This window comes from Drosophila virilis, chromosome 3 (genome assembly GCF_030788295.1).
Source record: "Drosophila virilis strain 15010-1051.87 chromosome 3, Dvir_AGI_RSII-ME, whole genome shotgun sequence".
Classification (NCBI taxonomy): domain Eukaryota; kingdom Metazoa; phylum Arthropoda; class Insecta; order Diptera; family Drosophilidae; genus Drosophila; species Drosophila virilis.
Genome location: NC_091545.1, coordinates 21,545,347 through 21,571,245, shown reverse-complemented (window position 1 = coordinate 21,571,245; position 25,899 = coordinate 21,545,347). Strand labels below are relative to the sequence as shown.

The 25,899-nt window shown below is 43.8% G+C and overlaps 3 protein-coding genes across 17 annotated transcripts in view; 1 reads left to right on the top strand and 2 right to left on the bottom strand.

Annotated features, from left to right (window-relative positions):
- Ank2 (Ankyrin 2) overlaps window positions 1-18,439 on the bottom strand; it is a 61,974-nt gene extending 43,535 nt beyond the window's left edge. For 7 of the 15 annotated variants that reach the window (XM_070207998.1, XM_070208001.1, XM_070208007.1 and 4 more), the window contains exons 1-14: window positions 17,658-18,089; window positions 12,068-12,169; window positions 11,552-12,004; window positions 10,715-11,479; window positions 10,306-10,509; window positions 8,884-9,814; window positions 8,587-8,718; window positions 7,074-7,356; window positions 6,612-7,018; window positions 6,337-6,548; window positions 4,351-4,555; window positions 3,211-3,237; window positions 907-1,066; window positions 3-841 (exon numbers count right to left, since the gene is read on the bottom strand). In XM_070207998.1, coding sequence (XP_070064099.1) covers window positions 3-841; window positions 907-1,066; window positions 3,211-3,237; window positions 4,351-4,555; window positions 6,337-6,548; window positions 6,612-7,018; window positions 7,074-7,356; window positions 8,587-8,718; window positions 8,884-9,814; window positions 10,306-10,509; window positions 10,715-11,479; window positions 11,552-12,004; window positions 12,068-12,169; window positions 17,658-18,050 — 5,113 coding nt within the window. In that variant the 5' untranslated portion in view covers window positions 18,051-18,089. Of the gene's footprint in view, window positions 1-2; window positions 842-906; window positions 1,067-3,210; window positions 3,238-4,350; window positions 4,556-5,407; window positions 6,549-6,611; window positions 7,019-7,073; window positions 7,357-8,586; window positions 8,719-8,883; window positions 9,815-10,305; window positions 10,510-10,714; window positions 11,480-11,551; window positions 12,005-12,067; window positions 12,170-14,102; window positions 14,617-16,827; window positions 16,995-17,657 lie in introns of those variants that run through there. The other 8 variants (XM_070208002.1, XM_070208003.1, XM_070208004.1 and 5 more) reach the window with 8 other exon arrangements.
- A 746-nt stretch (window positions 18,440-19,185) lies between these two features.
- Window positions 19,186-20,946, top strand: Mcad (Medium-chain acyl-CoA dehydrogenase). The gene is made up of 3 exons (XM_002060399.4): window positions 19,186-19,345; window positions 19,527-19,880; window positions 19,940-20,946. Exons 1-3 carry the CDS (start codon window positions 19,328-19,330, stop codon window positions 20,828-20,830), a joined length of 1,263 nt encoding a protein of 420 aa, XP_002060435.1. The 5' UTR covers window positions 19,186-19,327; the 3' UTR covers window positions 20,831-20,946.
- A 42-nt stretch (window positions 20,947-20,988) lies between these two features.
- Window positions 20,989-25,894, bottom strand: LOC6622439 (tonsoku-like protein). The gene is made up of 5 exons (XM_002048153.4): window positions 25,394-25,894; window positions 25,166-25,337; window positions 22,558-25,116; window positions 22,321-22,496; window positions 20,989-22,264 (listed from the first exon to the last, which is right to left on the bottom strand). Exons 1-5 carry the CDS (start codon window positions 25,662-25,664, stop codon window positions 21,192-21,194), a joined length of 4,251 nt encoding a protein of 1,416 aa, XP_002048189.2. The 5' UTR covers window positions 25,665-25,894; the 3' UTR covers window positions 20,989-21,191.
- Between the last annotated feature and the right edge of the window lie 5 nt (window positions 25,895-25,899).

Genomic DNA, 25,899 nt, shown 5'->3' with positions numbered 1-25,899 from the left:
ACTTTCTCTGCGAACTAGCTCCTCTACGGATTCGGAGTTCTTCATGAGATCTGCCTCGTCAAATTCGCGTGAATGTGATAGTCTACCACTTTTGCACTTCTTCATGATGTCGTCGCGTCCAATGTTCTTGAGCGCCGTTTCCAGCGCCAAAATATCATAGTTTGGCTTATCTTTATACAAACGGATCATGCTCTGCGCCTGGCGCGCAATACTGTCCGTATTTTGGTTGATGATTTCATCGATCTCATCAGCGGTTATGCCTATCTCTGGTGCCAGTTGTATCCAATCTTTGCCCAATAAATTGGACAGATCTACGATGCGTATATCACCAATGTAATGGTCGTTTTGATGCTTGCTCAAGCTGAACATCGAGGTGCGATAGGCAGAAGAGACCCGTTCCGAGAACGCTGTCGTCGAATCGGGTATGACGGCTTCCGGCAGAACAATATTTAGTATGCAGATGGGTTGCTGGGGTGGTTCACCCTTAGCCACTTTGGGTTCCTTCATGAACAGCGTGCGACCAACAATATCTGCGTGCTGATCCTTTACGCGCACCGTGAATGGCAAACGGTTCTCGCGGAAGGCTTTAAACTGCAGCTGCAACTGATCACCCGACTTGGTAACAGGCACCAGGTTACCGGCCATTTCAATGTACTGGGGCTTGCCCTCGAGCACCTCAACATCTCGGCTCTTGGCGACCTCCGTATATAGTTCGTGCTTCTCAAGTGTTTTATCCTCGCGATCATCAGTCATGCAGAAAACACGTAAACGTGCTTCGAAGGGTTCTATTTTTTTGGCAAATACCACAAATCTGGCTATGAAGGGCACGTGAATGACTTCCCTATAAACGACATGGTCAGTAGATCTCTAACTAAAGCATAGCATTGCTCCCTGATGGACACTTACTTGTACAGCTCTGTTGCCATTTTGGTTGCATCAGAAATGTTGCGGCAATCCATTAGCCAGAAACGGGCAGATACTGTGGTCGTAAACGAGACACAATCGTTGACAAATGTCAACGGTGTGGAACCGGTTACATCCTCCCATTGGGCTCGGGATGGTCCGCCTGGTGGTTGATGGATGTAATAAGATGTTCAATTTTCAAGCATACATCATGGCAAAGGAAACGCATATACTAAATATTAAAAACTCTTTGAAAACTCTACTTATGTCTTATTAGCAGATCGTTATAGAATTTTAAAATTGGTCAACTAATTTGAAAACGAAAACTCAACTCAAAAGTTTTGAAAGAGAGAGAAATACGATCGTGTGTTAATTACAAAGCAATTGTATGATAAGATTATTATTATTGAAAAGTATTAAGTTTCATTATTTCTAAAAAGTTTCATTATGTATTTAGCGCAAAAGTTATAGAAAAATTAGTAAATTGTTTCTTGTGGTCTGTGTCTCTGTGGCATACAGATTAATGTGATGCAGTGACTGGGCTAGGTCTAAGCCTTGTATATATTATGGGTAGATGTACATATGTGTGTGTGTGTGTGTGTGTGTGTGTGTGTGTGTGTGTGTGTGTGTCTGTGTGGATATGTAAATGTCGCACTTGGGACTCAAGCATATTATGTATTTATTAGATAGCTTTATAGGGCTGTAGCATTTACAGGGATACAAATACAAATGTACTTGTTACGCGGACTTTGAAGCCATTTTGAAACAACATGCTAAATATTTTGGAATAATAAAATTAGTAGGTTTTTAATGATAATTAAGTGAGCGTGTCACGTGTTTCTGGTAAATGTGTAGAAAATGAAAGTACAAAAAAAAAACACAATACATAATCAAAATCAAAATAGAACGAAAATAAATCATATAATTATAATAAAACATGTTTAACTAAAAGACTGTCAACTTTTTTCTATATACATTAAACAAAATATATTGTTTGTTCGTATATAATAGGGCTTGCCATAGCATTCAATTGATTTTCTTTTAAAGTTATTTTTCTATTTTTTTTTTGTGTGAATATTTCGTTTGGTTTTTTTTTTTATTTCGGTTTCAGAAAAGTTCTCTTTGGGGCCACAAACAGTTGAAATTCGAAATTGATTTTGGTTTTTGGAAAACAATTTATACATAATATATGAATATATTCTGCTTTATGTGGAACTTATAAGAAAAAATAACAAAAAAAAATACGACACAAAACTAAAATCTGAACACTCTAATATAACTAACGAATCTACGAATTACCTTAAGTGCATGACATTCCAAATGAAGAACTCGATTAAAATAAACATACAGATAAGAATATGACAGATTAGAAATTGAAAATAAGATCGAATAAAATTGATTTAGTCTGGCTGGATTTCAATTCGGTTCGTTTGGCCCAAAGAGCAACTTTAGCGTTTAGCATTTTCTTATAAATCTTCTTATTTGAGACCTATTAACGTTTTAATGAAAATGTGCAATTTATATATGAGTAGTAAAACCGCGTGCAGTCACAAATTCTTTAATTAGTTTGTAATTATTGTAAGTAGATTAGAGAGAGAGAGAGAGAGAGAGAGAACGCAGCAAAGATGTTTGTATGACAAGCTTAAGATTCTTAAAAGTGAATTGGAAAGTAAGCTTACTTCAAAAAACGAAGCTGCTTTGAGCTAGAGAAGCACAACATTAACATGGCCTGAGCATAGAGAACTATGCTGTATGGAAGGGTCAAAAATGAGGCCCAATTGAAAGTGGTCCTGAGCTTCTTTTTCTGTTGTTTTTATATTTTATATTACAAAAACCCCAAAGACGCAGCGCAACACGAATTAAGGCAGTAAGTTTAAATTTAAAAGAGAATTAAAAATGAGGTAAAATAAACTAATGCAAAAAATTAAAAAAACGAAAACATAATTTTAAAGCATAGATAAAAAAATAATTTTATAAATATTTGCAATAGTTTTTAGTTTTTAGTTTTTTTTTTTTTAAATAAAATATGCAGAATTTTCAAATATTTTGTTTTGTAATAACATTATTATTATTTTGTTTTTTGATTGAAATTTGCTTAATTTTTCATTTGTATTTTGATAATCGATTGATTTTCAATTTAAGTAACTATGTTGTTATTATTAATTATTTTGGCATAGAACGAAACAACTAAATATGAACAAATATTTTGTTTATTTTGTAAACAGTTTCAATTTAAAACTTCATACATGTTTGTGAATTTCTGAATTTATTTTATTTTATTTTGGACATTTTTCATTTTTTAGTTACCTTTTAGAGACCTTTTCCGAAACACACCTTCAATGGATTGAGAAAACAGAATGGAATGCGTGCACATATGCATTGACGCATTAGTACAAAATTATAGAACAATTAAATACAATTTCAATTATGACTTGAATTAAACTATTTGTTTGTTTGTAGTTTTTGTTTTTGTTTTAAGTTTTGCTTTGTTAAACAAATCATAATCATATTAAAGTAATTTAACGGAAATCATAGAAATTAAACAGTATTTATGTACATATAAATAAGAAACAATGACAAATATAGTATATATAATCTGGAGCAAACACTGTTGGCACAATGATGACACTGAGCATAACATTTAATTGAGTACGAATATGTGTGAGAGAGGATTCGTATTTGTATCTGTATTTGTGTGGGTGTAGTTTGGAGTATGAGCGTATCTATGTCTGTATGCGAGGGTGAATGAAATTTACTATGCTGTTGCTGTTGCTGTTACGGTGGCTGTTACTGTTACGGTTACGGCTACTGAAATGGTTACTGTTACTGTTACTGTTACGGTTACTGTAACAACTCGCTTAATGTAGTAGGTAATTGAATAAAAACGAGGCTAATGTATATTTAATTTCATGTAAATTTGACTAAATAGTTTAACCCGAACAACTTATACGCATCAACTACACAGACACAAGCACATTGTTTCTATCAAATGCGACCTGGATATTGGCAATTCACGAACTTGATATAATTTCAATACGTTCTTTATATAATTTGGCAATTTTCACTGTACAACATTATGTATATAGATATATGGCATGTAGTATATATATAGTACATGATAATTGTATGTAGTACATTATAGTTAGTTTAATAGACAAGTTAAAGAAAGTAATACTTAACGAAATCATACTAAATACAGACAAGAGTCTATTAGGACCGAAACAATGGCGAATAGAAACTAATAACAACATAAGAAAAAAACAATTAAATAGGAATGAATAGAAATGAAAGCTGAGGGTACAGAGAGAGGCTTCGGGAAGTTACTCATAAAACAACAACTAACAAAACGTAATGTTAAGTAAATACTCATTATTTATGTAATTGCTATGAGCACATTTTACAACAACACAAAAACATATAGGTGCGACGGTAACAATTATAACATACCTGTTATTGAACACAGCAGGCGCAGAGTTGGCGTATTGCCCGAATATTGATTGATCATACCCTGGCTGTGCGCCTTCGGGGCGGGCATGCTCAGTGTGATCGCCTTGTGGAACTTGCGCCGGCGCGGCTCGACCGTTACAATTGGCGATACGGCAACGCCGCGACCCAGCAGTTTAGCAGTTAGATCAGGATCAACCGGTTGGGCCTAGAAATGTAACGAATTTTCGACACTGTAGACAAAAAAAATCGATTTCCGGCCACTCTTACAATATGAGGCATGAGACAAATTAACTAAATAAAATTAAATGTTTAATGAAAAGTATATATATATATATATATACGAATTATGCGCCATGTGTTTGCTTATATTGTCTGTACATTTAATTATGCATATAATTCAAATGATAAAATACAAATAAAACAATTAAAAACGACAGACAAATGAAATGAGTTTTGGGCTAAATGGTGAACATTTTTTCTCCTTTTTGTATATTATTTTACAATGCTTATTTAGTTTGGATGTATCATTCATACTATTATTTTTATGGTTATATTGAGCAATCGCATGTTTTAGTTAAATACAGCATATGTTAACTACAAACAATAACAATGTTCAAGCCCATTTATGTCCCAATAAATTTAGTCATCAAAAAAACTTTGACTACAACTTAATACTCTAGAAAACGAAAAGTTTGAAATAAATAAGAAAATATAGATTTCATATATGTATATCTATATTATTGAATTATACAAAATGCAAATAATATGTGCTAAAATTTGAACTCATGAGTGGGGCCATCATAAAATCGTTTTTTGCTTACAGCATGGCTAAAATGTTACAACTTCGTTAGGCACTTCAGAACCGAACCCAATTGTAACGGTCTAAGCACTTTAACAATACATATATACATTTATTTTGTATATTTTAGAATGTTTTCATTGTTTTATTATTCTCAAAAAAGCAATTTAATGAAAAATGAATTAATAAAATGAAAATTAATGAAAAGATTTTCATTGGTATAAAGTTTTTGTTGAACTAAATTTATTGGGTAGTACTTCATTTCAGAAAACTTTTATAATCTTATGCATATGTAATTTTTCCAAGTATGATAGATTAATAATAATAGGCATAAATATATATATACCATATATATAGTATTAAATTGTTGTGTATATACTTAATTTGTCTCGATCAACTGGAAAATCGTATTATTGTTTAAGTATTAAGCTTTAAGTAAATACGCGATCTGCCATACGTCGCTTGATCCATGATCAATCGTCATAATATATTAATTAGTTCATATAAGTATTATTGCAAGTCACTATAAAGTAGTTCTTTCTTGTGATAAAGTTAGCGTGGATAATTTCAATATCTTCTCAGTGCCAAAAAAAAATTCTCAACTAGTTCTGTCGTGATATAGCATATTCAAACAAAGTGCACATATTTCATAAATAACATTTGGGCCCCCCAACAAAAAGAGTTTAACGAGAGGCATTCAAAGTAGGAATATTTCTAAACAAATCTAAATCTATTGAAATATATGTTAATATTTTGATTTGATAATAGGTTTCATTGCGAGTACGCCTTAGAAATTACATTCTGGCCTTGCTAGATATATAGATATATAAATATATTTAAATGTATATCATCTATTTGGTTTGGCTTCACCAACTACTACGCGTATTACAGATTTTATGGAGCGGCATTACATCTTCTATGTATTTAATTAATTGGTATTTAAATGCGTATTTTTAGTAAATGGAAAACTTTTCGTTATTGCTATACGTTAGGGAAGCTGTATATGTATGTTAAATGCACGATTATTAGTATATACTATGTAGATTGATTACTTTTTTGTAGATCTTGCACCCATAAAGTGGTGTTTACCAAATGAGCGAGAAGCGCTTCTTTTTGGGCACATGATTGACGCTTATCTTGCGTAGTTTCTCGGGCGCAACGCCTTTGCGTGGTTTAAAGAGGTTTACCTGTAAGCCAACTTTGATTTTCTTGGTTAGAGCGCCCTGAGGGAAGACGGCCTGAACCTGCGGTACCACAGTGCTCGAGACCATGCCACCCTCGGGTCCGATGGCGTGCACCTCCTGGCGTATGCGCGATACAACAGCAAAGTACTGAGGAAAATCGTAAGTGACAAAGCGGCAGACATGATTGCCGGCCTGCTCTTCCAGCTGAGCGATTTCTGTGGGAACACAAACACCTTATTTGCACGGCGAAACGGACAGATAAAAATAAGTACACTCACCCTCTGGCTCGAAGCACTGCTGCATGACATCGTGTATGATCTCCTCAGAGTTGTCTATGGTGTGCTCGCGCCAGGTTTCACCGTTATCGGAACGAAGTATGATGATCTCGCGCTCTTTGCCACGTAGCGAAGCGAAATGTGGCACCTCCATTACCACGGGCCCAATGAACTTGGTCGAGCAGGGTCCGAGTTCCAGCACGCGGCTGGCCAAGGCCTCACCCTCCATCAACTGCGGCGGATGCATGGTGCGCTGCGGCTTTACGTAGCGGCAGGTCACCCGCGTCGGCTGGCAGGTGGAGCGCGACGGAATTATCATACGCACGCCGCTGTGGCGACAGCCACGCATGGCACCGCCGCGTGCATCTACCAGGAATGAGACCAGGAAGCTCTTCCAGCTCAGCTTGCGACTAACAAACATCAATTTAGACATATACAATTTAAGCACTCCAATTCGTCACTTACCCCACATGCGGTGGCTCTTCATTGCCAATGCCATTGGCAATGTAGACGCCATCAACAGTTGCCTTGGGCGAAGAGCCATATACCTGAGCCTTGTGCGGACTGATCATCTCCTCGCCAATTGTAGGCGGTACACCGCCGGCATACTCGGCACTTTGGGTCATCCGGTTGGAGTCCATACGCTCATCGCGGGTCACATCAATTGGTAGCGAGTCGTCGCCTAGGGATTTCATTTCATCAACGGTCAAATAGCGATAAGGTTGATCGGATAGCATATTGTCTTCGCCTAGATTTTGGTGTTCGATTATTTGCGTAGCATTTCGGTTACATTCCAGCGCATTTCAATTAAGCACAAGACAGTCAATTGGCCATATAGCGTAGTTGTTGTTGTTGTTGTTGTATTGTGTTGTTTGGTGATTTAGTTTCGGTTGTTGTTGTTGTTTTTTTTTTTTGCAGTTGATGAGAGCGCGGTGCATTGAAAATAGAAGAATGCAAATGAGTTTTTTTTAGTTGACAAATTTTGTACAATCTACATGCATATCTTTTTTTTTTATATATGTACGTATATTAACAATATGAATATAGTTGGATGATATGTAAAGCTAGCATGAATAATAAATAGGAGCATTAATATATAACTTAGTTTATAGATAATATGTGATACATCTTATCATCATTATCATATAGTTTTTCATGCCACATTGATCTTAATGGAAAGATTATTGTTAAGTCAAGCTGGTCTTCTCCATATCTTTCTTCTAAACACCCAGAAACCTAACCGTTGTAGGTATATTTACATGGCCATGGTTAAAATACAAACAAATTGGACATTGGAAATGAAACCGTAAACGATATTTATCTAACAATCAAACTCGATTTACAATACATTACGATTTCATTCTGTAAAGTAAACAAAATAAATAAAACAAATTGAAGGTATGAAAAAACCAAGGCTGCAAACCGACTGCAAAAAAGATTTAACTTAAAATAAAACGCCTTTGAGGAAGGCTCAGCCCCGACTGGACATAAAATACTTTGGCCCAACCATGGGATTTATCTAATTATATATGGTGGATGCCAATTTTGCGCGTATATCAAATGTAGCCCGCAACTTCTATATGAAAATATGTACGACATGCAATATTTTCAGTAGAACGGGCAATTATAAATTAAAAATTTATTTATTTCATATGAATTCTGAAAATCATTGACAACGCCAGAAGATGTGGAAAAACAGAACGAACTTTGAGGCAGATAGTTGGCTCGAGCCTTCGGCGACTAAATTTGGGGTTTGCAGCCCAGGTAAAAACACGCCAAACACGTGTCTTGTGTTAACAACAACGTCAAGATATAATTTATACAATTATGCGAGCAACCATATAAAGTGCTGGTTAATTTGGATTCCATTTGGATGCCAATCATATGCCAATTGGGTGCACTTGATAGCAGTCGACTCTTCAAAATATGTAGAAATACGAATTTTACAATTGGCCTTGCAACGTTCATTGACACTTACTGGACACATACAGATAGTCGCCCTGGTAATACGGCTGAAAGGCATGGGGGTTTGGCCTGTGGCGGTTGGGGTTAGCACAATCGCCGCCAATGCCAAACTCGTAGCAAGCATCCAATTCCCAATCTGTGTCACCTGACGGCACACATAAAAGCGGGTATTTTTCGGGTTTTTTATTTTTACTTAAAACTAGTCATAACTTAGGGTGTTGCTGTTAGTCTGAGTGCTGGCAACCAAGTGGAGGATGGATGTGTTCGAAAAATCAAATATAACATAATATGAAAGCAAATATGTACATACCACCTTCTTCCTCCGAGTCAGACATGAAGGATTCGTGCATGGCCTCTGGCGCGACTACGCGATACTTTTCTTCGGTCTGAGCACCGGGCACAGAGGCTGCCTCATCCTCCTTTGTAATCGACTTTAGAGAATCGAGCACACTGATGTAGCCCAGCTTGCGTGCAATATGCAGTGGCGTCTGACCGTTGACGGTCTGGGCATTGGCATTCGCCTTGTGCTCCAACAGCAAGTTGACAATGTGGCAATGGCCTTGCTGAGCGGTCTGATGCAGCGGTGTATAGCCAGCCTTGGTGGCCATGTCAATGTTGGCACCGTTCTGCAGCAGGAAACGCACCATATTAGCCTGACCGAAGTGCGAGGCCACGTGCAGCGGTGTGTAGCCAGCCTTAGTAGCCATGTCGATATTGGCGCCGTTGCGTTGCAAAATCTCTGCCACGTTTACGTTGTCCTCCTGAGCGCACAGATGCATAGGGGTAAGACCATTTTTGGCTGGATGATTAACGGCAGCCTTGTGCTCGATCAATAGATTGGAAATCTCGGCATGTCCCTCCTGGCTGCTTAGATGCAGTGGCGTAAATCCAGCCTTGCTCTCGGCATTGGCCTGAGCGCCATACTCCAGCAGAGTGGTGGCAATGTCCATCTGGTTCTTGCGCGCCGCTATGTGAAGCGGTGTGTGTCCATTTTTGGCGGTTGCGTGTGGACTGGCGCCCTTCTCTAGCAGCAACAGTGCCACTTGCTGGTTGTTGTAGTGGCAGGCCACATGCAGAGGCGTGACACCATTCTTGCCCTGCGCATCCACATCCGCCTCCTTCTGGAGCAGCAGCTGGGCGACCTTAATGTGCCCATACTTAGCCGTCAGATGCAGTGGCGTGAATCCCTTCTTGGTGGCCGCATCCAAAGCGGCTCCATTCTCAATCAGCACAGCGGCCACCTACACAAGTAAAAACATATAAATTAACAGCGAGCGGACTTCTAAGTGCGCCATTTCTAGTGTTTCAAAGTGCGATTTGTTGTATCGATAAGTATCGCTTATCGATTGATGCGATGCATTTCGGAAAGACTACTAATCGAAACGGTGCATTTGTGCAGCTACCTGTTTAGATGGTGAGCTTAAACTAAATACGGTAGATGATCTTAAAATCATAAAAAGTACAAAATATAAAATCGAAATAATAAGTACCAAGATAATACTAAAGAAGTGGACACATTTATTTTTATGGCCAACATAAGAGACAATAACAAAAGACACAACAATACTCGTAATACTCGATGAACGTAACAGAAACAAAAGCAAGTACAATACAAAATAAAACTTAAAAGCCAATTTCAAATGAAAAACTCCTGATGACGTATCCAAAACAATTGCATCAGGTAGACGGTGTCGATGTGATCCGTTATCTTTTTGGCAATCAAATCTTTTACCTCATCCTGACCCTCCTTGGCAGCAATATGCAGTGCCGTATACATATCCTTCGTGGTGGCGTCCACCTGAGCGCCATGTTGCAGCAACAGCATCACAATGTCAACATTGCCGAGTCGCGAGGCGATATGCAGCGGGGTTTGCTGCTCCCGAGCTCGTGCATCGACCTGGGCGCCATTGCGCAAAAGTATGCGGATGATGTCCGTCTGAAATTAATAAACAAACATTTTCAAATAGACGTTTTAGTATTTTTAATTAAATAAAATATACTGAAGCTAAGTAGATTATTATTTTATCGATATTTTTCGGATACACACTATATCATTAAGCTATCGATTGATTGAGTTATCGATATAAGTTCACGTCAATAATTTGTAACAGTTATTTTAAGTAAATATTTGAATGACTCACCTGGTTAGCGCGTGCGGCCAAATGCAATGGAGTCTCCCCGCGCACAGTGGGCACATCCGGACTGGCGTCGTGCTGCAGCAAGTAAATGACAATATTCATGCAACCCATGAATGCGGCCACATGCAGCGGGGTCAGGCCACTCTCCGTGGTGGCACTTATGCTGGCGCCGTGGCGCAGCAACAGTTCGACAACCTTCAAGCGGTTCTTCTTGCAAGCAATGTGCAGGGGCGTGAACCCGTTGAGGGCACGTGCATTGGCATCGGCATTGCGGTCCAGTAGAAGCTTTGCCACACGCACATGTCCGCAGTGGGCGGCCACATGCAGAGCAGTCAAATAATCAACGGTCACCTCGTCAACGGGTGCGCGATGGTAGAGCAGAATACGAGCGGCATCCACATGCTCGCCCTGGGCGGCCATATGCAATGGTGCGAGACCGTTCTTGGTTTTGGCGCTAATGGGTGCTCCGCGCTCCAGCAGCATGTCCACAACCTGCTCGTGGCCGGACCGGGCAGCGCAGTGGAGCGGTGTGAGGCCATCGCGGGTCTTGGCCTCAATGTTGCCACCCTTCTCGAGCAGCAGCGAGACCATGTTGGTTTTGCCCCACTTGGCAGCCACGTGGAGAGGACTGATGTTGTGCTTGGCCGAGTAGTTCACATCGGCACCCTTTTGGATCAACAGATTGGCAATGTTCTGGTTGCCATAGTGCGAGGCAATGTGCAGCGGCGTAAAGCCCGACTTGGAAGTCACATCCGGATTGTGGTCATTCTGTAGATCCAATGCAAACATAAGTATCCAATTGTGATCTGAACAGTTGTAATCTTAACAGCATTTACTTACGTCCAGTAGAAGCGTAGCTGCTTTGACGTCATCCTTTTTGGCAGCTATGTGGAGCGCTGGTAGACGCACCTTGCCACGAGTATCGCTCTCGAGGAGCACGGCTACAACCTTATCGTGTCCCTGCTGCATGGCCACTGCCAGTGGCGTGAACCCATCCTCCGTGGCCAGACTCTGGTTGGCGCCATTGGACAGCAGTAGGCGCACAACAGCATCGTGATTCTCCTGGGCGGCCATGTAGAGGGGCGTGAAGCCATTCTGCGACTGCACATTGACGGAGGCGTTGTGCTCCAGCAATAGCTTCACCACCTCCTCCTGTCCCGCCAGCGAGGCAATGTGCAGAGCCGTGTTGCCCTTCTTAGTAGCGCTGTCCACAAGCGCGCCGCGTCGCAGCAGCTCCGAGACCACGTGTATGTGTCCATCCTTGGAAGCCAAATGCAACGCATTCAAGCCGTTCTGCAACGAATCCACACGGAAATTTAAAACATGGGCTTAACACTTCCTCAAGATTTAACTTACTGCATTACTGGTGTTAATGTCAATGTTGTTCTTCAGATGTTCCAGCACGCGCTCCAAATTGCCGGCGCGTGCGGCACGCAGGAAGGAAGTGTTGCCATCGCCCTGTAAATTATAAATTAATATTAATATAATTAAATTATAATTAAAATTAATATGACTACAAACAAAAGTATGGAAATTCTATGAAGACAGGGAGTCAAGGAAAAAGGACTAGCTAAATAATAAGCTGGGAGTCCGGCAAAAGGGGATTGCATAAAAACCCGTACGCTCGTTTGGAACTAGTCGACAGTCTACAGTTAGTATCTATATTAATAAAGAATATTCTATATCTAGACTAATGGCAATTATTTAAGTATTGATTAAACGTTTTTCACTTGAACTTGATTGTGGCTTGGGGGGCTTCCTGGTGCCCTGGGCCAACTGCGAGTTGCGTGTCAGCTGCGTTTTCATAAAATGAGCTTTGTTAGGGCTGTTATTGATCGCCATGCTGCATAAAACACAGGTAAATACCCGTTACAGTCGTTGCGCAATCGAAGCTCGCTCGCTGTGAGCTGTGCACCTGCTATTGTCGCAAGGGGGGAGGATTGGCAGGGGAGGCCAAGTTCAGCTAAGCAACGGTCAAGGCGAGGGTTCAACGTCGGCTTTAACAATGCGCAGGTGTAATTCGGCTTTGCGCCAACAGCTGCCCCCTTTTCATAGCCACCCACAATTTGTTTATGTTTTCCTTTTGCTCGACTGAGCGGCAACAGCAGGCAGCGAGGGGTAGGGGTGTTGCGCAGCCTGGAATTCGGTATCGAATATGACGTCATGCCGTGGCATTGGAAAATGCAATTGGAAGGCGGCTTCGACTTGGACAGTTTTCGCACTGGAACTCAAAACCGACGCCGTTAAGGTGACCGCAGGCGGCACCCACAGTTCCGAGCCGCCATTTCCTGTCGGATCCCAAGCCATCGCTGCAGTGCAGAGAAGGAGGGCTCGCCTGCCCAGCCCCCACCCGGCCACACAGCCGGCTCTACACGGTCTATCAATACGGAAGTGAGCGACTCCTTTTCATGGCTGGGCCAACGCAAAACTCATTTCGTATGCCTGTTCAAATATGTGTACAAATATGGAAGCCAACTCTTAAGGATGTCTTTCGGCGCTGGCTGCTTCCGTGTTTGCCCAGCTTGATGAGGGGCCAGCACAAAGACAGACACACACACACACACACACACAGACAGACATTGGGGCCCAAAGTTCAAAGGTGCTTGTCAGGCATTGTATAACGAGGCTCGAGTTGTATAAATTGAATGCTTGATGTAAAGTAAGTTGGTTGAAGCCTTGAAGTGGATTTCCTTTGAACTTGTGCAGCAAAATGTCGCCCAAGTGGCAACATGTTTGGTCCCACTCGAAACTTGAGTGCAAATTACAAAAAAGGGAGCAACAAATGGATTTTGATTTCCATTATTGCACTTGGGAGCAGGAAAGGTGACAAGAAAAATGACTCATATTATGGATTTTCTCTACATCTTTCGGTGTGGCGCAAATGTCGCATGTCATCATTAAATTTAACCTAAATCTACATTACCTTGCACCACGGGCATGGGCTCGAGTACGGGCCGGAACACGGACACACGCACAGCTTAGCACCACGCCCAGTTCGGTTTGATGGTGAGGGAGGGGGGGGGGGGGGGGCTGTGCTTATGCGCTATTGTGCCCAAGCTCTTAACAATGCTTAATTATTTATTTATAGCATATTGTTTTCCACACAATACGATTATAATAGTACGCAATTTGATTTGATTTCAATGCTAGTTTCGGATTTAGCAAAATCAATAAAACTTTTCAGACAGAGCATACAAACTTATTTTAATAGAAACGTTGCCTAAATCGTTTTGGAAATTAAATTTAATTGCGTTTTTTCAGCAAATTTTCAGTCCAGACACTGAAAAATCGATAATGTGCAAAATGGACGCCAACATGGCCGACCCAGACAGTCTGGGCGAAAAGTAAATGCACGCTGCAAATGAAATGAAATAAACTGGTTCATCATTACCTGAGCTCCATTTTCAGTGACCATTTTGCGTACACCGATTTGCAATTCGAAAATATCAAACGATTTTCAATCTTATGTGGTATGTCGTATATCTATTATAGAGATATTGTGTAAGCGCAGTTCGCGTATGTCGTCACTGATTAGTCATAGTTTTTTTTTTCACTCGGCTAACTAATGAATTTTTCTTTTCAATTCGAGTTTAACGCGAAGTTATTTCACTAGCTGAGACTTTCTTTGATTGAATTTTAAATGCAATCGCATCGATTTTTCCTTAGATTTTATGTAAGCCTTATGTAGACGAGTGCATGTGTGTGCGAGGGTGTGTATGGTGTCTGTGTGCCTGTGTGTGTCAGTGTACGTTTATGTGTGACTGTAACTGTGACTGTGTTGGTGTGTTGGTGTGTCTGATTGGATTCCTTTCTGTTCAACACAGTCGCTTCTAAATACACGCTGAGGAGCGTTTGCTTTTTTGCTGCCGTTTTCTTCAATGTTCAACTCCAGACTGGATGCGTGCTGGCTGGGCACGACGAGTCCTACCAGTCGTGGTTGAAATTGTCGGCAACGCCAGGATTTTCGAAGGACCTGCGCACGTGCACATTCCAATTGGAAACGCACACGCACGGTCTGCGTCTGCGCCACCCTCCGAGGGTGGTTTACTGGAAGCGGAAGCGAAAGCCGCCCTTTTGGCACGTGCGTCTCGCTTTGTTGACATTTGCTATTGGAAGCGATGCAGCGCGGACACGTGCAGCGGGTGCAGCAACAAACAAAGAATTCATTATAATCCCAAAAGATTCGCCAGCTTTTAGAAGATTAAAGAAGTTGAGATCGTTGTTTAAAAATAATTGCCTTGGAAAACATAATTGAAAAATGAAATTTGAATAACTGACATTCTCAAGGATAATTGCGTTGGGAGATGAAGTGTAAAGTCCTCAAGGATTTATATAATAGTGGCATGTCTCAAATGAAAACTATTCCCTCGGCAGCTAATTAGCTTTTCAATTATTTCCTGGCGCACCCAACTGCGCAAGTAATTTGAGTGAATTCCAACTAATTAGCCGAGCATATAGAGTCATTACTAAGCTAAACACACAAGCAGGTCCTTTGCCCACCAGGATACTCTGTTGAAACTACAGACAATCCACAGTTGGTTGCGGGCTGGTCACCTTCCAGGGTAACGCTGGCTGGCGCAGTCGCGACATCTGACTGGATTTTGTTTACTTCCAGATTCGAACTGGACAAATCCAATAAGAAACCAACTAACAACCCCAAAAAATCCGACACCCTTACGAGCCCAATCAGATGCGTATGCAATCCCAGTCACGTTTTACGTAGCCAAGTAAGCCAAGCCAAACCAAGCAAAGGAACGACACAATTTCTGCTATTGCCATCAAATTTCCCTGTTGTTGTTGTTGTTGTTGCTCGGGTTACAAATTAGTTAGACAGAAGGGAAGCCACCCTCATGTGGCACTGGAGCAGTGGTTACAACTAACCCCTAGCGATTGCATAAAATTGCATTTCGAATTGCATCGTGACCAGGGCAAATTGTAAAGTGCTTGCTCTGCTTTATGCGGTGGGGGGAGGGGAGGTAACTAATGTGGCATGTGGCATGTGGCAGCAAGGTGTGACGCACATTTTGGAATTTAATTAATGGCCTTCCCCCGCCTTAGGGTGTCTTTAAGCTGCAGTTCAGCCTTTATCGCTTGGCCAAACATTGACTTATTTGTTTTGGCCAGCAAAGGGTTTTCGGTAAAGTCCTCGGACTTTGAGGGGGGGTTGAAACTAAATAAACTAAATTGCATGTTTGCATGTCAGCTGGTACTCCAAAATATATATATGCGTATACTCTATACTCCAATAAAGTAGGGTTATACACAACACATTGTAATAAATTTGTAAATTTCTTTCAAATCAGTTTATGATCTAAGTTTTCCCGTTAATGTGCCTATTTATATTTAATGTCCAGCTCTTAATAAAGATGTTTAAGCGATAAAATTGAATTTTCTCTATTGGTTGATTTTCTATCTAATTACAAGATCTGTTTAAAAATATTCCTTCCCTTTTTTTTATATAAGAAAACCATTTCTTAATTTCGTAAGATTTGAAATTAAAATGGCTTTAAATAAATTTATTATATTTTAAAAATATTTGAGAGTGTTTGAGCTTCGACGAACTTTGAAATATTTTTTTCAGGTTCTTCAAAAATGCTGTCGGCGTCGCTGAGGCTATCGCCTGTTGGCATATGAAATTACAAGAGCCACAACAACAACAGCAGCAGAAGCAGAGGCGCAGGCAGAGACAGCAGCAGAGGCAGAGGCAGAGGTAACGGTAATGCCCCGAGACGACATGGCCCAAGCTAATTGTGCACAACTTTGACGACCTTTAAAAACGCACCACAAATAAGTGAGACGCCAATTTAGTGAAAAGCTCCCTGGGGTGGCGTACCCCTCCGCACCCATCCCCCAACCACCTAAGCTTATATGTAGTTAGTTCACTGCACCGCGTGCCAGACAGACGCGACGCGACGCGACGCGACGTCAACGTACACGTCATACGCACCAAAACTAAAAAGATATTGAAATATTTTTCGCACAAAGAGCTGTGTTTTTTTTTTCTACTCTTATTTTGTTTTTTTTTGACAATGTGATATTTTTGGGTCAACTGCATAGATGTTGGGTACAGGGTAAATATATTACATAAAAACGGTTCCAAGTTGGCAGCGACTTACGCCCAAACTCTGCAGCGACGGGAAGCGTTTCTTCAATGTCTCCATTTCGCTGGGATTTTGTTAATTAAAAAACACATACGCTAATAATTTTTCAGTAAATTTCTATGGAATATTTACACACACGCAGAGACCGCACCAAGAACAACAGACAGCGAGCGATTTGAGTCGTTTTCTAAATTATTTTCGATTGCCGCCCGAAGCCCTCTGCCAGAGGCTACAAACCGATGCGAAGAGAGCACAAAGAGAAATTCGCCAGTTGGTTTTATTTTTAAACAATTCGAAACACACAGAATTTAGAGAAGAACAGCAAAAAAAAAAGCTCTCGAGAGTACAGGATGATGAGGAGGGTGGGGGCTGCTATTAAGTGAGGGGGGGGTGGGGCAAACGTGTAAATGGGGCATGGCTTTTGCGGTTAAATGTGTTGTGGAGGCGCGGCGAAGGGTAATGGCGGGGCTGGTACTGAAGGGCGCGGAGGGCGGTCTGTCTAATTTTGAAGCTTTTTAATAAACAGTAAATGATGCCTGGGAGACGACGTGACGCCCGAGAGTCGTCATGGAGCGTTTAATGGCCAACAAGGACAGCGAAAGATGGTCGATGACTCATTTGGCATTCAGTTATTCCAGCTCAAGGATTGCGATTGCGTCATCCGCTGGGCTGCCTGCCACACAGATACACACATATATATATATATATGTGCATACATAAACACAAGTAGGTGCATGGAGTAGACCAGAACAATCTAGTATAAGACTAGCTTAAGGGTTCGCAATCTGAACGCGATCATATGATGCGACGACCATGGACAGAGATGATGTAAGCCTGAAACTCACCGCACTCTGGTGTCCTGTGGGGCAGTGTTCATGCTTATCGTGATGGTGCTGCTTGCTGTTGCTGCTGGTGCCGGGCGTGGCACCAACATGTTGAAAGGCCAGCTCATGCTGATGCTGAAAGTATTCGTAGTGGCCCACATGCTCGGCAGGCGGCGGAGACACCTGCTTTGGTGGACTCTGATGGATTGGCGCCTTGGCATTGGCATGACCCGTCGGATGATGTGATTTCTTGTGATGATGCTGCTGCTGCTGCTGCTGCTGCTCTGGATGATGATGATGCGATTGATGGGATTGCGATTGCGATTGGGTTTGCTGATGCGAGGACGCGTTTCCATGTCCTCCATGATGGTGCTGGTGCTGGTGATGATTGTGGCCCGTGGGTGGCGATGGCATGTTATGGCCACTGTGTGGCAAATGCGACGAATGCTGCACGCCTACCTGATGGCCATGATGGTGCGGCATATGACCTTGCGATGCCTCCATCAGCGTTGGCTGTATGTGAGTCACAAATTGAGCCATTTTCGCCTGGCGAAAAGCACTTAACGATTTGCACTTGTTTGATTACGGGCTCGGGCTCGGTTAACCGCTTGAGAAACTTTTCACTTTAACTTTTTTAGGTACATATATGTATACCCATAAATGGGAGTGTGTGTTAAAAACAACTCACACACACACACACACACACACAGACGGACGCACACTAAAACGGGATGGAGGCGAATTGCTCGACGACGGATTAGTTTTGCTTTGCGCGTGGACAACCTTTACGCAGGAGCAATGTCAAATGACTGGCCAAGCCAAGGCAGCAGCTATCCCAGTTTTGCCTTAGATGTGGCGGGACTTTCACCACGTCTTCGTTCTCGTCCCCACACCGCGCAGCTTCGTTTCGCCGTGGTCGGCTTCGGTTGTGAATCGTGTGCGCTTTTTGTGGGTGGGTTTTGGTGGCTTAGCGGAAGCTTTAACCGGACCGAAGTTTAATGTGATGCTGCTGCTGTGCCTGATAAGAGCTGCTGGCAACGAAGCACAATAAGCAGTTGATTTATTTTTGTTTTTCTAGTTGCTTTTGTTTGTTTTTTTCCGAGCATGTCACAGCTAAACATAAACAGTAAAAAAGCGCCCTTCTGCGCATTGAATATATATATAAATGTTGTTATTTTTAACATAAACACTGTTCTAATTTTAACAGCGCCTGAACGCATGCTTTTAAAATTATAAGATGTTCAAATTAAGCGCGCATATTGCAGAGCTTTTTACCATGCAAAGCTTTTGTTGCTGTGCGCTGTGTTGGCCTTGGGATCTCAAAGGGGGTGTGTCTCGGCTAGTGTGCCAAGGCGAATGATATTCGACATGCTTTTATTAATATTTAGTTACAGCTGCAGCTAAACAAAAGTTTGTTGACTCCACTCCACCAACGCAAGCTTCGAGCAAGCGAATTCGTCATTGTCATTGTTGTTGCTGTTATTTTGTTTCGCCGCAAGCAAGAGGGTCTAATGTTCACATTCGCTGCCGGCTGCGCTGCGTTGTTTTACGAACAACAGAATACCCGTTTGATTCAATTCGCCACGAGACGTCAGCGAGTGAGCAGCGCAATTCAATTAAAAGCGAACACAAATAAACGCCAAATTGTATATAGAAATTTTGCAATAACTAAATAATATTTTATCTGCGCCATGGCTTTTCTCAACAAGGTATGTATCAAGTGGGCCAAATTATCTTGCAACTCCACAGAGAGTGCCAGATCATCTGGCAGACATTTTGAAAAAACGGTGCACAGATTATGCTGCTTATCTGATGCGATTGTACTTTGCCCCCGATTGGACTTATGGACCCACGGAATTCCGCATTTAATTGTGTCGTATTTGCTTGTAGCTCGCAGCTCCTGCACTGCGACAGCTGGTGGCCAGCCGCACATATGCCGCCGTCTCACATGTGTCGCCCACGGGTCCGTGTTTTGCCCTGACAGAGGAACAGCAACAGTTCCAGGAGCTGGCACGCAAGTTTACGCGTGAGGAGATCATCCCGGTGGCTGCTCAATACGACAAGACTGGCGAGTACCCATGGCCAATCATAAAGAAGGCCTGGGAGCTGGGTCTGATGAACAATCACGTACCTGCCGAGCTGGGAGGCTTGGATTTGGATGTGTTCACCACCTGCCTGACGGCGGAAGAGCTGGCATATGGCTGCACCGGCATTATGACTGCCCTGGAGGCCAGCGGCCTAGGCGTAAGTACAAATATTTACACTATTCCAACTTAAGTCCAATGCTTTGGTTTGTCCGCTAGCAAACACCTGTGATACTGTCGGGCAATAAGGAGCAGAAGAAGAAGTATCTGGGCCGTCTATTAGCGGAGCCCTTGGTGGCTGCCTACTGTGTCACAGAGCCCGGTGCTGGCTCCGATGTCGCCGGCATTAAGACGCGCGCTGAGAAGAAGGGCGACGAGTATGTTATCAATGGCCAGAAAATGTGGATCACCAACGGCGGCGTGGCGAACTGGTACTTTGTGCTTGCCCGCACCAATCCCGATCCCAAGTGCCCGCCCAGCAAAGCCTTCACCGGATTCATTGTTGAACGCGACACGCCCGGTCTGACGCCTGGCCGCAAGGAGCTCAACATGGGTCAGCGTGCATCTGACACGCGTGGCATCACCTTCGAGGATGTGCGTGTGCCCAAGGAGAATGTTCTGATTGGCGAGGGTGCCGGCTTTAAAATTGCCATGGGTACCTTTGACAAGACCCGCCCACCAGTCGCAGCCGGTGCCGTTGGTTTGGCCCAGCGCTGCTTGGACGAGGCCCTCAAGTATGCTCTAGAACGCAAAGCCTTCGGCGTGCCCATTGCCCATCACCAGGCCGTCCAGTTTATGCTGGCCGATATGGCTATTGGTGTCGAAACATCGCGTTTGGCGTGGCGCTTATCCGCTTGGGAAATTGACCAGGGCCGCCGCAACAGCTACTATGCATCCATTGCAAAGTGCCATGCCGCCGATATGGCCAACAAAATTGCTTCCGATGCTGTGCAAATCTTTGGAGGCAACGGCTTTAACAGCGACTATCCCGTAGAGAAGCTAATGCGTGATGCTAAGATCTATCAGATTTACGAGGGCACCTCTCAGATCCAGCGCCTCATCATCTCGAGAAACATGTACGAGGCAGCAAAGGGCGGTGCCACCAGATAAGACAGATCAATGCAAGGCCATGTTCACCATCACCCGCGCTGCAGTCCTCATTCACAAAAACGATTAATAAAAAAATATATATAAGTACTTAAAAATAAAAAAAGGGTTGAAAATTATTTCGAGGATTCGAAACAATTTGATAGAGATTCTAAAATACATATAGTGCCAGATAAGACGTTGTAATTTTAGCTAGTAGACATCAAATCGCTAACCTAAACTGGGGCATGCAAAAGCACTTGCTGATTAGATAAGAATACTATCACGAGCCTGTTCCCTCGGGTCTATAGATAGATGATTGCTATATTAATATATGTCAACAGGTATAAACAATTGGGACTTTAAACACAATAACAAAACATAATCAAGCAGACCAAAGCAGATCACTTTCGTCCACGTACAGCTTGAGCGGACCCTTCTTGCGCTTGGGCATCAGCAACTTGGCATTGTCGCCCCATTTCAACTGCCAAATGGATATCAATGTGGCCAAGGCGCCTGGCAAGCTGAATGTCTGCTCATCTATGCTGAGATCCATGCGCTTGGGCAGCTGTTTCTGCTGCTCCAACTTCTGTAGGCGCAGATCATCCACCATTCGTATACAATTCGTGGCTAAGAACACGCGCAGCTGCGGCAGCTCGTCCAGCACGTAGCCCAGGGCAGCGCCACTCAAACGCTCATTATCGCTTATGTCCAACCATTCCAGTTGTTTCGCCTTGTTTAGCTGCTGCGTTAGCTTATAAATATGCGCATCGATCAGCCCACAGCCGGCGAGTTCCAAGCGCACAAATCGCTCACTTGTGCCGCTCTCGAGCAGCGCCACCAAACGCTCGCCGAGCGCAAAGCCGCTCTGCTCATCAAGGGGCCAGCGCACGTAGCTCAGATTCAAGTTCTCTAAGCGACTGCTATTCAACTGCTCCGACAACCTGCGCACACTCTGCTGTGTTAGCTGATTGAAGCTAATGTCAAAGCTGGTCAGTTGCGTATAGGCCAAATCAAAGTCCTGCAGCTCCGTTAGCTCGCACTGCGACAAATGCAAACTGTTCAGAGCACGCCCAGCGCCACTCGCACAAAATCTGTGCAGTGTTCTTAGACTGGCATTACCCAGCGGATTTTGGCTTAACTGCAGCTCCTCTAAATTATCCAGCTTGTCCATGACATGGCCGCAGAGCAACGCCTCCAGACCCGCATTGCTTATGGCATTGCACTTCAAGCGCAGCGTCTTCAGTTGCAGCAATGTCGGCAATGCCTTGGCCAGCTGCTGACAGCCCTCGTTGCCAATAAAGTTACAGGACAAATCCAGCACCGTGAGACGCGCCTGATGCAACAATGCCTTGAACACCGGCTCTGTTTGCGCTTCACGTAGCCAAAGACCAGCCAGCTCCAGTGTTTGTGTGTTTTGTGAACGCTCCAGCAGTAGCTTTATTTTATCATCGACCCCTGTACAGATTTAAATAGTTGACAATCTATATTAAAAATATAATGTATTCACCTACCCTTCTGCAATTGATGGCACATCTCCTCATAGCGTTGTGAGAGCGGTGATATTTTCCAATCTAGAATGGTGGACAACAGCATGTTCTGTTCAAGGGCGACGCTTACAGAATCCGAGTCCTCGTATGCAAAGCCGTCAGATGTTTTCAAGCGCAGCAAAGGCGTCAGGCCAGTTAATCTGGAATATAAAGATAGATGGTTAGATTGAGATTTGGTTTTCTACATAAGGATTTGCTCACTTATTGTAACGCCGTCCTGTCTCTTCGGCTAGCCAGCGCATGTTGACGTCTTGCAGCTTCTTACGCTCGACGGGCACAAGCAGCAGCTCATCCTGCACTTTGACTTTGAAGGACACTGTGGTGGCCAGCACAGGCGTTGCCTGCACTTTAATAGGCGACGACAATTTGGTGGGCGAGATGAGCAGCTGTATGCCGCCGCTCTGCGCGCTGCTGGTTGTGGAATCCGGTTCCGCGTGAGAGCGCAAACTTATCACCGATGCGCCATCCAGGGAATCCTCGCCGCTGCCCAAAGGGCTTTCGCTGCGAAAGCGGCAGAAACCGCTGTCCAGCAGCGATGTTTGCTGCTTGGTTTGTCTGGAGTTGCTGCCACTGTGATTGCTGTTCATGCTGGAAGAGCGCGAGAGCGTAAGCTTACGCATTTGTTTCTGGCGCTGTTTGGAATTGGCTGCCTCGATTAGCACTTGATGTGCATCCTGCTCAGGCGGCGTGGCCTGAAATTCCGTTTCCCAGGCCAGCGCCGAGTCGTGCAGATTCTCTTTAGCGCCAACTGCGCGACTACCCAAGCTGCCGGAATTGTAGCGCTTGCGTTTACGCTCTGGTCCCACATCATCGACCAGCCAACTGTCCGCATCCACTTCGTCGGCATTTAATAGGGCTGCACGTTTCTGCTTCACGTTGGCGCTTGTGCTGCTGCTCGGCTCATCGTAATTGACGGGTGTACGATTTGGACGCTTCAGCTGCGCCATCACGTTGCGGTATTCCTTGCTAGCGCTTGATGGCGCACGCGGGCTGTTGGCCGAACTGGCGGAACGGTTAAGCATGGGCATGGCGCGCCTGTAACGTGGCGTCAGCTCAACATCTTCCTCTTCGGCTTCTGATGAGGCCGATGCGCTGGAAGCTGGCCGAGCATGAGCATTGGTCAAGGGACGCGCATGCTGCATGCTGCAAATGCCAACCTTGGAAAGAGTACGTAGAAGGGTTTCGCGTAATTGTGCATATTGAGCCTGTTCGCCCTCAATCAGCTGCTTGGACTGCCGCCACTTGTCCAAGCCCTCAATACAGGTCTCATTGTAGTCCGTGCGCACAGTCGCATCTGCTCCACGCTCCAGCAGCAACTCGGCCACATCCAGGTAACCATTGGCACAGGCATCGTAGAGCGGTGTAATGCCATCACAGCTCGTCCCGCCCTTATCGTTAATTGCGACTGTGGCTCCCTTGTCCAGCAGCAACTCGACAATATCACGATAGCCGTGATTGCAAGCCTCGTGCAGTGGCAGCCAGCCGGCATGATCGCGCACATTTACTGTGTGGCCCTGTTCAATGAGTCGGCGTGCCAGCTCCAGGTTGCCAGCTATGCAGGCCTGATGCAGCTGCGTTTCGCCCTTGTTGTTTCGCTTAATGGTGAGCGTACGATTGCCACGTGTGACGCGCTGTGGGCGAGGCTTGTCAGTCTCATCAAGATCGCTGGCATCAGAATCGGTGAGTGCATCCAAATCAACATCGTCAACCCAGTCGGGTGTATTTTGTTGCAGCGCTGCAGGCACGTCGCCATCGGCATCATCCTCCTCATCCAGCTTGGCAGTCTCCGCGGCCAGATTAATGCCCTTGGCGTTGGCCTCTGCCTCCAAATTTTCAGCTAACACATGCATTTTATGCTTTACCTGCAGCTTGTGTAAGCGCACCAAAGCAATCTTCTCTAGCTTTGCAGACAACGATTCATCTGCCTTGGCTGCCTGTCGTAACGCTTTCTGATACACATCATGAACGGTCCAGAAGGGCTGCGCCTGTTGCTCACAGATCTCAGCAATGCTGCAAAGTGTTGTGAATGCCTCTGCGGGCACATCCTGATTTAACTCAAACTCCTTCCACAAATACTCCAACGCCTTGTCGTATTGCTTGTTATCCTTGTATGTCTGGTAGAGGCTAACATAAATGGGCACCAGGCTTTTGCCACGCTCCTCGTTCAGCTCAGCGCACTCCAGCATTTTCTGGTAATAGACAATCGCCTTTTCATAGTTTAAGAGATGGCAACAGCCGTCGCCCAGTTTCTCATACAGATCCTTTAGCTTGCCATAGTCGACGGAACTGGTCAGCACCAGCTCATCAAGGCATTGACATATCTTTACCACCACGCGCAACGAACGCTCAATGGTGGCGCGATCGTTCTCATCGGGCGTATGCTTCTTGTAGGCCTTAGTCAGTATTTGCTTAACGCTTGCAAAGTCTCCGGCATGTATGAGAATTTCCGATTTCGTTATAAGTGTCTCGCAGATTTTCTTCACCTTATTCGGCAGTCGTTTGGCGACTTGCAGCGCCATATTGCAGTAGCGCAGCGCCGACGCTGCGTCATTTTTCTTGCAATTGTAAAGCAGACTCATCGAAATGTAGCACAAGTGGGTCAGCTCGAACAGGTCGTGAGTTTTGCTGATTTTAATGGCTTTATCAATGTACTCGAGTGACGCCTCAAATTCCTCCATGTGCTCTTTCACAACGCCGATATTTAGGTAACAGCGCGCTTGCATGTCCAACTGTTCTAATTTCGAAATCTGACCTGAAAGCCTACAAAATAGTTTATGACATGGTAATACTTTGAAGGGTCAGCACTTACTCTTTGACGAGCAACAAACTCCGCAGGAAGCTCTTTTCCGCCAGCTTCAGTTGTTCCATGGCACCTGAAGCCGTGCTGTCGGACAGGCTTTGTCCGTGCAGTAGATGGACCCGCCCCAGCGTGGCATAGGCACGTTGCTGTTCCACTTTGTTCTGCAGTCTTTTGGCAATCTCTGTCAGAAAACACAATTTTAGACAAATAGAAATATAACCTGCAGCAGCTACTCACTTAAATAGTCATTTATGTGATCCTTGGCCGCGTCGTATTCGCAGAGCAGCGTGAACATTTCGCCTAGCATGCGTTTCGCTTTCGCCGTCTCCAGCTCCTTGCCCATGCTGGCGTATATGGTTGCTTCTTGATTATATTCTCTGGCCGCCTCATTGTACTTGCCCAGTTGATTATAGAAGTCGCCCAGCTGGTTGCAGCTTACCGCCAGTTGTTCCCGATTGCCATCAATGCGCGCCTTCTCTTTGCGCTTTATATATCGCTTCTCATCCATTTAAACACACAAATCAAATACGCTAACATAAATTTCACAAGCTAAACAAATATTTTTGCAGCTATCGTTTTGTTTTCGGCGCGAATCTAAGGCGTTGCCACCTAGTTTTTAATGGTTTCCCTTTGCAACACTTATCGATAGCAATATGCATTTTTTGCACACAATAGTGTTGCCAATTTAGCTGTTTTCTAGCTTAATGTGGCAACTTACAAAGAAACGTCAGCTGGTAACAATT